Here is a 14464-nt window from a genome sequence, read left to right on the forward strand (position 1 = left end):
CCCACGGGCGCTGGGGCCCAAGGGAACCTGCTCCTCTGCCCGATGCCACAACCACCGCCTGGCCGGGCTTTGCTGCCAATGGACCACAGCTGTGGCTCTAGTCCCCCAACGCCACGATCCTCCATGTCAAGAGCCAGTCTATCTCGGAATGACAGGGACCTTCTTGTAGAGGGCTGTAGATGCTTGGGGGGGGAGGAGAGAAAGAAAGGGAGGGGGTTCAGGAAGGAATCAGGAGGCCCAGCTGCCCCCCCCCCCCCAGTCTTCCTGCTCTCAAGTAAAGACCGGCACGTTTTGGGAAGCCTGACTTAAGAGGATTTTCAGCTAGGCCTGCCCCACCAGGGGTGGCAGACTAAAGGTCCCCTTGGCCCTGCCCACCAGTAGGGACAACAAGTCCCAGAATCCCCACCTAAGTTGGGGTGGCCACCCGACCTTGTGAAAGGTTTTCCTCCTCAGCCTCTTGATTCTTTGCAAGACAGAAGAATTTGAGGAATGTTCCCAAAAGCTGAACCGATCATAAAAGGCGCTCCTTTTTTTTTTTTTTTGCCCCCAAGGGGCCAAAAAGCCTTTTTATGGTTATCAAATCCTCAGATAAATTGGGAATAACTCCCATCGTTCCCAGTCAGCACGCGCTTGAGCTCCCTTTTTTGGGGGGGAAGGAATGGATTACAAATCCCATCATGCCGGGATGGCGGGGTCCCAAGGCGAGGGCTTTCTCTTGGCAACGGCTGGGATGATGTCCTCAAGCCTTCCTCTCCCCCCCCCCCCGCCGGGTGGCAGCCTTCCAGGACTACTGACGGACTACATCTCCCAATAACCCTCGCCAGGATTGCCCAGGGTGAAGAATGATGGGAGTTGAAGTCCTCCCCAAATACTCCTTCGCCTGCGCCCCCTCCCTCCGTGTGGCGGCGAGAGGGTTAAAACCTGCAGAGGAGGGAGGGCGGGGGAAGGAGCGGCCGCCGTCGCTGTCGTCATCACCGGGGGTGGGCGGGGCCCGGCCGCGGGAGTGGGCGGGGCCGGGCCGGCGGTTGACAGGTGGCGCCTGCGCACTGGCGCCTCATTGTGCCCGGCCGGCCCAGCCCCGCCGCGCCTCAGTCGGCGAGAGAGCGTCGGCGGGGCAGGACGTCCGCCTCTCGCCTCCGGGCCGGCTGGCCCCCCCCCCCCGCCCTGCCTCGCTGCCCGCCGGCCTTCGCCTCACCGGCGCCTGGCCCTCGCCGCCGCCTCCTCCTCCTCCTCCGCCGGCGGCCATGAAGTGAAGGGAGAGCCCCGGCGGGTGGGCGCCCGGGGAAGGCCTCGCCCCGATGGCTCTGGTGACGGTGCAGCGGTCGCCCACCCCGAGCGCCACCTCCAGCCCCTGCGCCTCGGTGAGTCTCTCCTGCCTGGGAGGGAAGGAAGGAAGGAGGGAGGCTGGAGGCGCCTCGCTGGGACCGGCCCGCGCCTCTGCGCATGCGCCCGCGCTCTCTCTCTCTCTCTCTCCCTCTCTCCCTCCTTCTCTCTCCCCCCCCCCCGGCCAGGGCCGTTCCTCGGACCCGCTTCTCTTTCCTCGGTGTTTTGTCCCCCTCCCTCTGCCGTCGTCGCCCCCCTCCTCCTCCTGCTCCTCTCCCCCCGTTTCCCCCAAGCCCCGCCCCCTTGGTTGGGACAGCTGCAACCCCTCCATTCATTCCTGCCTTCCCTTTCATCGCCCCCCTCCCGCTTTGGGAGGGGGGGAGGGATGGCGCACCAGATGCCCCTCCCCTTCTCCCATCATCATCATCATCATCATCATCATCACCCCAGTTTTTGTGCCTCGTTTTTATATTATTATTATTATTGCCCAAATGTGCCCTTTTTAATGGTCAGTTGTATTGTTTTTATTACTCAAACGTTTTTTATTTTATTGCCAATTATCGTGCTACCTCATTTTATTAATAATACTACCTAAATGTCTTTTTTCATTAACATTTATTACATTTTTATAACCAGAAGTGCTCCCTTTACGATATAATCGCTACTCAAACACACCTCTTTTTTTAATCATTATTTACTTGCTGTATTCCTACGTATTGTGATGTGCCCAGCTTGTGCTCCTTTTTGCTGTATCCATCTTGTACTTTTTACTTTCTCTTATGAATTTAAGATCTTATATTTTTATTGTTTGGATTCTGCTGTATTTTCAGTACTAGTTTTATAATGGAAGGAGTGAAGGCTTCTTCTTTGCTGGCACGCTGACCCATTGGATAAGCATTTAGCTCTTCCCCACCCCGTATATTCCTAAAAAAAGAGAGAGGAGGATTTCTTCCTAACACCCACTGACAGGTGTGTATCTCTTTAAAAAGAGGGGGGGGGCTGGTGGGAGAAGGTCTCTTCCCAGGCCTGTATGGACAGCAGTAACCAATCCTTTCCTCTCCCTTCCAAAATGGGGTGGTGGTCTCTCAAGGGATACGTCAACCCAAGTGGTGTGTCTTCTTAACTGGCATTTTGCAAAGGCTCTGCGTGTGTGTGTGCCTTTGCTGTTACGGGTTTGCATGTAATGTAAACACAGATGTTTCTGCTTAATTTTCACCAGTCCCTTTTCCAATGAGAGGCATATATTTTAAAAAAGCAGGTGTCTTTTTTGTGGGCTTTCATGGACAGACAGCTGCACGCCATTCATTCAGTTCAGGCTCTAACAGACAGGGTTGGTGCTGTATCTAAGAAAACATTTCAGCCCAACCTGTCTTAAAGTGTACGTGTTTTTCCATGAATATGTTAAATGTTTTTGGAGGTACGAGTATTCTCAATGCAATATATTATTAATGTGTGTATATATATATATATATACATATACACATTATCTCCTCCTAATCCTTTGCTTGTTTTTATGCTGGTGTACCCCTCCCTCCTCTGCTTCACAGTTTGCAAAGATGTGCGTCCTAAAAGGAGCCAAGCCGAATCTTTTTTTTTTCCAGGCCACCATAGAAAGATGCTGCCTGTTTATGCATGAATTCAATCCACCCCCACCCCCCAAAATTGTGAGGTGAGGGATCTGGGAGGGTTAAAATTGTGTATCCTTTTTGTAAAAAAAGAGGTGTGTCTTTTTGTGGCTGTATATTAAGTATACACATGCTTAATACACAGGTGTACAGTCACCTGATTGTAATTTTCTGCATGTTCCCGGAGTAATTGCAATGAGATGCTTTTTTATTTTATTTTTAAAAGAAGGGGTCATTTTATATTCCACCATAGAGGATTGCATCCTTGTAATTCATTTAGCCCATTCCACTTTTCTCTGCCTTCAAAAATAAGTCTGCAACTGAGTGGTATGGAAGGTGCATTTTAAACAAAGCTGCACTCCCCCCCCCCCAACATATACTTTCAATTTTTTGCTCTCCTTTCTTGTTAGGGTTTCTCATTTTACGAAGCCGCACCATGGAAAAGAAGGGGGATCTTATAAAATATGTGAAATCCACTTATTCACTGTTTTCTTTTCCCCAAAAAGTAGGTGTTGTTGCAGACTTTGTCTGTTTTCCTTACACAAATAATATTTTCTCTAGAACAACAAAGCACATCATTTTATTTATTACAGTATTTTTAGGCTGTAGTCATGGTTATGGGGGAACTCAGGCATTGGGTTAACAGGGGCTTACTTTGGAGTAGAAATGCAGGGGGGTTGTCCTGCCACGGCTGCCTTTCTGTTAAAAATGTCAATGCTGGCTTGCAGTGTTACAAAAGAATAAGGAAATACCTGCACAAAAATAATAGAAGTTCAACGAAAAAATAAGATTCAGCTAGCAAATTCAGGTAATCAATGTTCAGACTAACACACCCTTCATTTCGCCCTGTCCACACAACACAATACGTATGTATGTGTTATCGTGGCATGGTTGAAATCTAGCTCATTTTGATCTGAGAGAACCCAGCTCTGCGTGCAGGCTGTAGTTCGTTAACCAGCTGTTATCTACAATTAGAATTTATGCTATATTGATCATTACGAGCTCTGGCCAAAACTGGTCCTCTCCCCCATAAAATCGCCCCATGTTCTGTTCCTAGAATCAAAAGGTGGGTATAAGCGAGCATATTTCGTGGTAAGAGCCCCTTAAAGGGAGATTGCAGAGGGGCCGTGATGTCCTTTGGAAATCTGTCAGATTTGCTCTTGGGAGTTGCTGACCCACAATGGTGGTGGTGGGGAGATGATGTCTGGGTTCGTGGCTCCGTTACAAGGCAGTGAAGCGGAGAGGCTTTATCTTTAGTCTGTTAGTGGGGACGGTGCTCGAGTTTCTGCTTACGGTTGTATGTTCTCTGAGGCCTCCAGGTCACTTTGAGGTGCCCGAGGAAGGCAGCCGGCGAGAGGGTTTAAAATGTTCTTTACCTCTGGAAGGGCTCCTGAAAGAGGCTTGCAGGTAAATTGAAACAACATAGTAAGGCCAGAAAGAGTTGCCATAACAAGACTCAGTGGCTGGTTTGGATTTTCTTTGGCTCTGGGGTGATGACACTCTGATCTCTTCTGGCTTCCTAGGAAGGAGCATCTGCGCAGGAAAGGCGTACCTCTCCATGACGCTTTCTTGCCGTCAAGAGCTCAGCCATCTCAAAAATCTCTAAACCAGACTCCCCCCCCTCGCCTCTTTCCTGGAGCCCTCTGCTTTGGCAGGGACTACAAAGCCCACCATCGCCAGCCAGCCAAGCTGTGGATGGCAGGGGTTATAGTGCTAGTACATCGAGAGACCCGTAGGGATGGGTCTTTGGGTGGGCGGCCGTCCTGAAAGAGAAGGGTTTCCCTTGCCTGGTCCATTTTGAAGACATCAGAGCTTGAACGTGGGATCTTCTGTCTGGTTGTGTGTTGTAGTTGTTCTTTTTTAATCCAAAGTTCTGCCCCTGGGTTGCTTCCAAATAAGAGGCGAGTCCTCATAGTTCTGGTTGGCCTCTAAAGGCGATAAGCGGCCATATACAGAAATTTAATTTAATTTTAATTAAATTTAAATTTAGCTCGCTTCTCTGGGCCCTCAGGCTGAGCTGGGTGTTCTCCATTGCCTGTTGAGACCGGCTCCTTTTAAACCGGTGATTCCAGGTGTTGAACTCGGCACCTTTGGCATGGAAAGACTCAGGGCTCTGTGTGCGAGTTGCGGTTTGTCCCTTCTGTATTATCTTATTAAAATTGACTTACAAGGGTTTTTAAATCTTAAGTGTCTCTTCTCTCTCTCTCTCTCTGTCTCTTTCTTTTCCCACCTGATGGTGCTGTCTTTGGCGCAGAGTTCTTTAGAAATATTTATTATACGATAGGCGGCCTTTCCCTCCAGGCCGTCTGAACATGAAGAACATGCCATGAGGATGTCCTGTCAGCTTTTAAAATCAGGATGGCCTTTCAAACTTTTGCTAAGCCTTTTGCTCCCGGCACCCCTCGCCCGATTACCACGGCCATAAGCCCGGTATTAAATGCCTCTTAAATTTCTCTTGGAACTTTCCCTGACAGGCGATGATTTTATTAGCAGCTCCTCTTAATTCTCCTTCAGCGGCTCCACTGAAGTGCTGATGAGCGTCACCAGCCGGGCCCGTCCTTGGGTTGGGAAATCAGGCCCTCTCAACCCCTGAAACCTTTGGCTTTCGGCTGGAGAAGACCTCAGCCAGCCCAGCCCAGCCCAGCCCGGAGAATGGCCTAGATAGAATCCTCAAGGTGCATAACAGTAAACATACCAAGGTCAGCTGGATTTGGGGATTATTATCTCTTTCCAAATAAATAAATAAAATCCTGCCTTCCTCTTTATCCTGCCTCTCTTAGGGGCTTAGGGTGCCAAGAGAGGGCTCATGCCCACACATTATGGTCTGGCTGATGCTGTGTCCGTCTCCCTTGTTGGGGCAGCAAAACCTGGAGACGGATGAGGTCCTCGAGAGGCCAGGTAAAACCTCGTCTGGCTCCTGTCCGGGTTCTTCTCAGCATGAGATTCCAAATCGTACAGGACTGTTTCAGGAAGGCTCAGTGGTTCCCAACGTCGGGCCCCCAGATGTTCTTGGACAAAAACTGCCTTGGACTCAAACGTAGCCACGAGCTGTGTTGCTCAGGATTTGGGGGAGTCTGAGTCCCAGAACATCTGGGGACCCAGCGTTGGGAACCACCGAGACTTCTCCAGCTAGCAGCTGGCTCCCTCTTACTCCAGGTAGCCCCAGAAAGCCAGAGCGACAGGAAAGAGGGCTTTACTCACAAGAGGCCGGCCATCCTTCCTTGCTTATCAGTTACGGAAAGTGTATGAAGGCCTTTATTCTTGATGCCTAAGACTGCTGTAGGCTTTTTTTTTCTTTAAAGATCCTTTTCTGGGTGGGGTGTCAAGTCTTCAATCACATCTTCTTTTATGCATTTGCTTGTGTGGTTTCCTGGAGGGCAGAGAAAGTGCTTTGACCCAGAGAAGACGGTTTTCCTTGTGACATCCGCTCCGATGCCTCCTCCCTACCCCCCCCAACCCCCCCCCCCCCAACCCCCACATCCCTCCAGGACCTCAAAACACAGGAAAGCCAAACCGTCAGTATCTCAGACCCCCATTTCCTGCTTCTTGGAGAGCAGGACATTCCTCTCCTGGGTGGAGAAATCTTTTGGGAGGGGACCCACAAGGAAGGAGGAAGGGAGGGTAATCCTCACAATTGTGATGGAGTGGTTCCGACATTGACCTTGGACGCTGGAGATCAAAGCAACCGCGTGACCCTCGCTCCCTGGAGTGACCTTGCCCCAGTCGTTCTGGAGGCCTGCCTTGCAAGAGGGTGGTGGCGGGGGGGGTAGAGCACGGCAGGGGTTGACGTGTCCTCTGCTGCCTTGAGTGGAGTGGAGGAAAGGCACAAGATCAGCGCAGCTCAATTTGCCGGCTCTGGTGCTCTGCCGTGGATGATGCGGAGGGAGGCTTCACCGGCGAACGGACCCTTGTTTCGCACCGGTGTTGGCTCTGGCCCTCTTTCTCCCGTCCGGGTTTCTCCCGGCCTGGTGACTCTAGCTCCTGGCTAAAATCCAGCAGATGCTGGAAAGCCTCTTGCTCTTAACCCTCACCTAGTAATTGGCTAATTCCATTAACGGATGCACGGTAATCTGGCTTTGTAACAAGGCACCCTTGGGCTCAGCTTGGCAGCTTCCCGCTTTCTGTCAGAAAGGACATTGCCGGCTCCTGCAAGCAACTCTTGAGATCCTTGGGACTGATGGGAAGTGTAGTCCAAAACTCCAGGAGGCATCAGTATAACGCAGGGCTCTTTATCAACATGCGGAGTCTTCCCCAGGAAACAGCCCACGGTTGATCCACCGGTGCCATTTTTCTTGTCCAGGCGAAAGCGTGTTGCTTCGCCCAACTGGCTGTTTCCCTGCCTTGCGTTTGGGTTGGGTTTTGCGTCTGGACGTTAGCCGGCGTCTTTTTGGCACTACAGAACTATGCGCTTGTGAGGAACGTGCTGGTTCTAACCCTCTCCTGGCTTCTGGAAGACGCCGCTCGTGACGTCTGCTCTTGTAACGTTTTGGAACTCCCAAAGGTTCAACTCCGGTGACGGTGAAGGCACTTGCCAAAACTCACTCTCTCTCTCTCTCTGTGTGTGTGCATGTGTGTGCAGTATTTCCTGCAGGGTGGAGTATGTTTTGACTTGAGCCGATGAGTAATCTTTTGCACATGGCAGCTGAATTCCAGCGCAGCCTTTTCTCGGCCTCCTCCTCTTCAAGTCCATCAGTTCTGCCCCTTGGCGGAAAGTTCCCCCGCGAGGAGGACCCACGGCGCCCCTGAGTCTTCTGACTTCTTGAAAAGTGCCGGCGGATGTGAGAGTTGATGCGGGCCGCCCTCTCCTGCGAACCCTTCCTGCCAAATAGGAATTCTTGCTGTTTTTTGTGCAGAAAAAGTAACTCGTCCAGAGATCTGGGGCACACACAAACGCTGCGGTCCCTGCGTAACTTTTCTTTTGGGTGGGAAATCGTAAGTGCCGTTGCGTCTAACAAAGCAAGGCCCCCGATAGTTCAAATAAAGGAGGCCCCGGAATGACTTCCGTCCGTTTGGCCCCGGTGCAAAAAAAGCAACTTCTAACGTTGTGATTTATTGTGTTTTTAGTTTTCACTTGTTTTCCTCATGGTGGGAGAAAGACAGCCTCGAAATGAAACACACAAACAATGTTTTGAAGATGAGGGCGGTGCCGGCTTGTCTGCTTTACTTAGAGCGAGCATTGCAACCAGCTGGATTTTGAAAGCCAATTCTGGCCGCGGGCGTCTTTTCTCGTGATTTTCTAACCCCGTCGTGTCTTCTACATCGTACGCGTCTAGGAGGTGGGAGCCTCCTTCATTTCCAGCTGGGGAAAGCGACTTCGGAAGCCCTCTTGGCTCCAGGAGTGCGTGGCTAAAAAGGCTGAAAGGAAAATACAGTAGATCTGCAATGGATTGATAAAAGTTTGCACCAAAAAGTCGGTTTGCGACAGCCGGTGGAAATCCTGCAGATCGCGTCCCATCGGTAGAAATCTCGTTCCTGGGTAGTTTTTTCTGGTTTTGCTGGTGATGGGAAGGAGCGAGTCATTCTGGAGGATGCCTTCCTCGCCCCCAAAACCTTTAGGGGCCCTATTTCGGCACGACGTAGACCTCTGAATTTTCTAGGATGTTCCAACCTGTGGCCTTCCTTGGATATAAAACCAGGCTCTTTGGGTCTGGATGCAGTTCAGGGATGTGTCTGTTGCAGCTTCAATTCCAAACCCTGCACCCTCCAGAGGTGTGGGACTACAGTTCCTCTAATCCACACTGACCGTGGTGCCTGGGGGAGGACGGGAGATGTAGCCAGTTTGCATCGGAGAGGCCCCTGGGTTACCAAAGGCCAGTGCTTAGCAGGCCCATGGTGCCCACATCTGGATTTGACCCATCCAGTAGCTCTAAGAGGGGCCGGGCGGGCGGCTCAAGGGACCTTCAGATGCTGTTGGAATGCAATTGCCAGCCTCCCTCCGGGCTCAGAAGGCTGGCGAGGGTTGATGGGGGGAGTGGCCGCCCTCAGGCCCTCCTTGCATCCCTCTGCCAAGAAAGCGAGAGAGGCCGCTGGGGAGCAAGCAACAGCCGGGTTGTCATCATCCGCTACCTCTAAAGCCGCCTAGTCAGGGAGAACCACGGACCGCCCTCCTCCGGGCGGCACTTGGTTTTTGTGAATTCTCAGCAGATTTTCTCCTTCACTGGAGCCTCAGATCCTTGCAAGAGAGCTGCTGTCTTTGCAGCCACAGCCAGGGGTGCGGGTGGATTGGGGGGGGGAGAGAGAAGGCGCTCCAATTCTGCGGGTGCCGTTCATTCCAGCCTCTTGCAACCGAGGTCATCCAACACGCCTGAGGTGCTTGGGGGGGGCCCGTCTTCGGCTTTGTGCTTGTCTGCCCGCGTTCTGTGATCATGATGTCCTCGGCCCGTGTTTGTGTACCCACCGTGCTTGTCTTTCTTTTTCCCCTTGTTCGTTTTCTGATCCTTGGTGTAGAACAGCTTGTTTTGACGGCATGACAATAGAAGCAAACCGACTGACCAGCCTATAATTTTCATGTCTGGGAGCTCCGGTCAGCTGGGCGATATTATTACCAGGCAGCCTTGAAATACGGAACGGCTGCCCGTCTTCTGCTGGGCCCCCATGCGGGAAGGCTCCCTTCCCCCCCCCCCCACAATCCTCTGCATCATGGTATGTGACGGAAGCCTTTATCTATGTATATAAAAGCACTGGAATTGACATTCTCTCTAATTTCCGCCCAAGCTGTGTGGGGTTCTGGTCGCAACTGGAACCGAATGGAGGGCAACACGCTGGCTGCGGTTGGGTGTCGCCGATGCAGTGCTGTGTAGCCGTGCGCCCGCGTAGCTTAGCGGGAACACTGCCTGCAGTGCACTAGCACTAAGGACGGAGGAGAACTGGATCAACAGAGAGAGAGAGAGAGAGAGAGAGAGAGAGAGAGGTGGTGGTGGTGGTGGCCAGTTACCACCTTGTCAGCTCCTTAAGGAAGCTTCTGCTGTTGGACCTCCATGCAAACCTCCACCCTCCTGCCTCGTGAAAATGACGTGGACCGCTAAAGCGATTCTTCCAGGGACACCCGATTTGATCAACTGCAAATATAGAGTGGATCAAATCCTAAGTTCCCCACTGTGTATTTCGCACCTTTACTCTGAGGCCTTGAAACCTCTGTAGCAGCGTAAAATTATAGCCCCACGAGGGTCTTTCCCAGAAGCCAAGGCGAGAATCTGCAGCCATAAAAAGGCCTCTCTCAGAATAGAATTGCAGAACTGGAAAGCCCACCTGCGCAGGAGCGGCATTTCCTTTTGCCGTAAGGAGACCCCTTCTCGGCTCTTTGCGTAAGCAGCTGCTTCTGCCTGGGTTTTACAAGCTGTTTGGGGCCGGATCCTCCCCACGACAGCCTGTCAGCTCTCCGAAGGCCGCTCTCCCACCAGCGTCAGAGCTGGTTTTTCGTCCCGGGTTGTGTAAAAAAAGATCCTTGAGAGGCCCTGAGTTTCGTAGAGTCAGTGGGCGTGAGGAGCTTGGAGGGACCGTCTCGACGCCCAGAGGTGGGACGAATCCTCCCTCTCCCAGTTTCTGGCCGTCCTCCGGCTGAGGTTCACGGATTTCCTATTGAAGACGCCTATTGGGGGGCCTTTGTGGGTGCAAAGACAGGGGGGCCTTTTTGGTGTGTGGGTCTTTTTTTTAATATTTTAATGGCAGCCTGCAGGATTGCACCCGCTCATGAATGTCAAAAGTGGGCAGAAAGATGCACCCCCTCAATAGAAAAAGAATAAAACGGAGAGAAGGGGCTAATAGGTCTTCTTAGGGTTTAGAAAGACACCCCCATGTCTCGTGGCACCTGGAAAGGCGCACTAGTCACCTGGCCTGACAAAATCCTTGGGGGGAAGGTCTGGCCCCATTTCTGCAGGGGGTGGGCCACCTCCCAGCCCAGCCCCTGACCCGTCTCTGCTTTAAGCGGGGGGGGGGGCTTCCCCCAGGATGTTGGGCCCTGCAGGGTTGGTGTAGGGCCCAACACCGCCCCCCCGTGGGCTGCCACTGTGCACAAGAGCAGCCCGACCGCCCTACAGACTTTGCAAGGGACCCACGGCGGCTCCAAATCGGAGAAAAGAAAGAGGACCGAGGCGGCTGCCAAACTCTCCCCCCCCCCCCCGGGCGTGGGCGGCTCGCTCAGGTTGTTCACTCGGCTGTCGCCTCTGTCGGAAGCAGCTGTTACGATGAGCATTCTTGGGGGGGGGAAGGAAGGAAGGAAGCACTGTTTTTCATGTCTTTGTGTATGTGCGTGTGTGCGTGGGGGGGGGAGAAATGAATACATTTTGCCAGCACCTATGCGAAAAGGATGTGAAACAATGCGCCGAGCGGTTGCCGGTGTGACTTTTTGGCTGCAGCTGCTGTTTTTTCTACAATTACATTTTCTTGAGTCATCTCACTGTGAGAACCACAGTTGCAGAGAAGACGTGGTTTTTGCGCTCGTCTGACTTAAACAGGCATCCTGACCACCAGACAGATTCTGTTTTTAAGCGGTCCCGCGCCTCCCTCCCTCCCTCCCTCCTGCTCCCAGCCTTTGTGTGTCTTCTCGGAAGCAAGGGCTAGCAGGGGAGGGAAAGGCACAGCGTAGTTTGTGATAGCCTAGAAGCCAAGCCACAGCTCACCCCCCCCACCCGCTCTTCACTCGTGGCTCTCTCTCTCCAGAGGTTTCTGAAAAGCCAGCAAGGAAAGTAGGGATGTAGGCCCCCCCTCCCTTGCTCTGGGGCTCCCGCCTCTAAGGTAGTCTGCTGTTGAGCATGGAGGTTTCATTCCAGAGGACCATGACCTTGTTTACGGGGGGGGGAATTGTCACGCCACTATAATGACAGTGTTGGCGCACTATGTGCAAGTTGAAAGCGAATATGTGGTTAGAAATAAAATTACAGAGTGATGGGGTGCCTTTGGGCTGGAAACCTTTGCTCTTAGTTTGTGACCCACCGCTAGGAAGATTGTGTCTCTGATTCTTTGCTGTGTCTCTAATATCTGCCTTGTGATTATCTCAAATTTAGCAAGGATAAACAAAAGCCAGATAAAAATGCTGAGTTAGAAGAGAAGGCCGGCTGCCTTTAGCCGTCTTATCAAGTGTTTTCCTTCTGATAACTCCCTTCTTGTGTCCCTTTAGCAGCCGACTTTCAGGAACAAACCACGTCTGATTGTGGCTCCCAGCCATTCATAGACCACCACACCTTTTAAACCTGTCAGATCCAACAGCCCTCAACCCATCTTGTGGCAGTGAGTTCCAGAGACCACATGCTGCTTTGTTTTTTTTTCTTTCCTCTCCCTGATACTTCCAAACATTTGTTAACATTTCAGGTCAATCAGTTTTGTCAGCTCCAGAAGTTAACACTGATTTAAAATGGATTATAATCAGAAGGAACTGATGTGTCTGCATAATTGGGCAGCGATTTGCGTAATGTGGCTTGTTAGCATCCTTTCTTGGGGCAGAATCGTAGTCAGCCCTGCCAGAAATGGGACGCTCATTTTAGCTCTGTGTTTCCCTAGGACTAGAACCTTGAATTAAACATTTAAAAACAGCACCTTGGCAGAAGGTCTTGGCTTCGGGGCCCTCCCTGAGTGTTATTTCTCAGATATAAGCTGTGGCTGTTCCCAAACATGGAAGGCCAAGCCTGCCAGTCTGGGTTTGACCCCGGTGCTCATGCTAGGAGGGGATAATGGGGTGATAAGCATCCATACAGGTCACAAGGAGTGTTCTGATGATGGATAGGGGGACGTTTGGGTTGGTGCTCCATCTGGGGAGCTGGTAGCTATCATCACCTCTGCTGCAGTGAGCAGATTCGCCCCCCCCCCCGCTATTAAGGGACGAAATCCCTTAGTCTTCCAGAGGTCTAATTCAGGCAGACTGCCATGACTGAGCAGATGACGCCTCTAAGGCCGGTCACCGTGGATGCCCCTCACCTCCAGGAATTTGCCCATTCCTGGGATAAAGCCAGTCACCCCGGAAGCCGTAGCTAAAATCTTGTGGCAGGGAGTTCCACAACTTAATTTTGCGTCGGGTAGAGGCGTCCTCCCGTTCCCTCTGTTCGGCTTCTCCCAGCCACCAGCTTGTGTGGAGGATCGCACCCGGAAGGCCTAGCATTACAAGGCAGAAAGACCCCCTTCTTGGAGGGGTCCGGCAGCCCTAAGAGCGGAGAGGGCCCGGCTGCCTTACTCCGACCCTCGGAGGCGAAGGAAGAGGCGCCAGCGCTCATCTCCGTGTGGGCGAGCGACGACGGCCCGGCCCGTGGCTTGTGTGCAGAGCCAGCCGCTGGGGACGGTTTTAAGTGGATCAGCCCTGCAGAGAAAGCGGGAGCGCTTAAGGATTTAAGAACCTGGCGGAGGCCGATTAAAGGGTTAGTGGCCGCAGGGCCCCGATCCGCCCGCCCTGGGTTTTACCAGGACGCCTCGCGGGGCCTTCCTTCTCTGGATGAAGGGGAGGCCTCCATCCAAAGGGCTGTCCCCCAGAGAGAATTGGAAAGAGATTTAAAAGTCACCCTGAGAACTAGGAGGAAAATAAAATAAAATAAATCCTTCAGAGACAACACGCAGGTAAAGTTGATATTGCCAAGGGGGTGGGGAGGATTAATTATTAAGGCTGCCACAACAAAACTTTGGGTTTTTTTAATAGCTGGCGAAGTTTTTTTTCTTTGCAGACTCTGCCTCCCCCAGTTTAGCTTGATCCCCAAAAGAGAAAGGGGTACCGAGAGACACCCCATCCCGGCCCTTGGAAGTGAAATACTGTAAACGTGGAGGAAGAAGGGAAGCTGAACCGGGGAGATCGGATGTGGAGCGAGCGGTTCTGCGTTTGCTTGTTTTTACAAGAGGCAGGAGGGAAAGGAAGTGAACCAGGAAATGAGTTGGGAGAAATGGATGTTGTGTTTCAGGTTCATTGTTGGCGGGAGCCCTTTCAGCGGCTCCTCCTCTTGCCGGCCAGACCGAAGGGCCCGCTTGGCGTGCGCTTGGTGAGAGGAGGAGAACATCTGTCTTTGGTGGCCTGCCCCCCCCCCTGCCCTGGGCAGCCTCCTCCCGCCCCCCCCGCCCTCCCTTGGCTGGCGGCTGGCGTCAAACCCACTTGCGGGCAGGACCCAAATCCTGGGGGGGATGATGAGACTGGAGAGTCGGATCTGTGCCCCAGGGGAGGGGAGGGGGGGTGACAGACAGGGAGAGGATCAGCCAGCTGGAGAGGGAGGGGGGAAAGCAGGTGACGAAGGCCAAGGCAGGTGGGATGGAGAGAGCAGGAAAGCTCCCCCCCGTGCCCGTTCCAGTTCCCTGGGGGACCTTTGGCAACGTGGTTCTGGAGTCCAGCTTGGTGCCGTCTTCAGAGCAGTTGCGCGACCCTTTCCTCCTTTTATGATTCTCTTGGGGGGGGGTGTTAGACCTGTGCCCGCCTCCTCCTCTTGCAGCTTCGTGGTGGCTGGTGGACTCCTCTTCCTCCTTACAACACCAGCCTGGGGAGGTAGTCGCCGCCCACCGGCTGGGCATCTTGACATGCTTAGATGAGGCCCCGCGGCTAACCCTGTGGGATC

The 14464-nt window shown here is 52.7% G+C and overlaps 1 protein-coding gene across 2 annotated transcripts in view; it reads left to right on the forward strand.

The window, feature by feature from the left end:
- The first annotated feature begins 1091 nt into the window (after positions 1–1091).
- The window catches only part of SSH2 (slingshot protein phosphatase 2), a 68147-nt gene continuing 54774 nt past the window's right edge, over positions 1092–14464 (forward strand). The window contains exon 1 of one of the 2 annotated variants that reach the window (XM_072978641.2): positions 1092–1361. In XM_072978641.2, the coding sequence (XP_072834742.2) occupies positions 1299–1361 (63 nt within the window). In that variant the 5' untranslated portion in view covers positions 1092–1298. The remainder of the gene's footprint in view (positions 1362–14464) is intronic. The other variant, XM_072978640.2, reaches the window with a different exon arrangement.

The sequence above is a fragment of the Pogona vitticeps genome, chromosome 7, assembly GCF_051106095.1.
Source record: "Pogona vitticeps strain Pit_001003342236 chromosome 7, PviZW2.1, whole genome shotgun sequence".
NCBI classification, from domain to species: domain Eukaryota; kingdom Metazoa; phylum Chordata; class Lepidosauria; order Squamata; family Agamidae; genus Pogona; species Pogona vitticeps.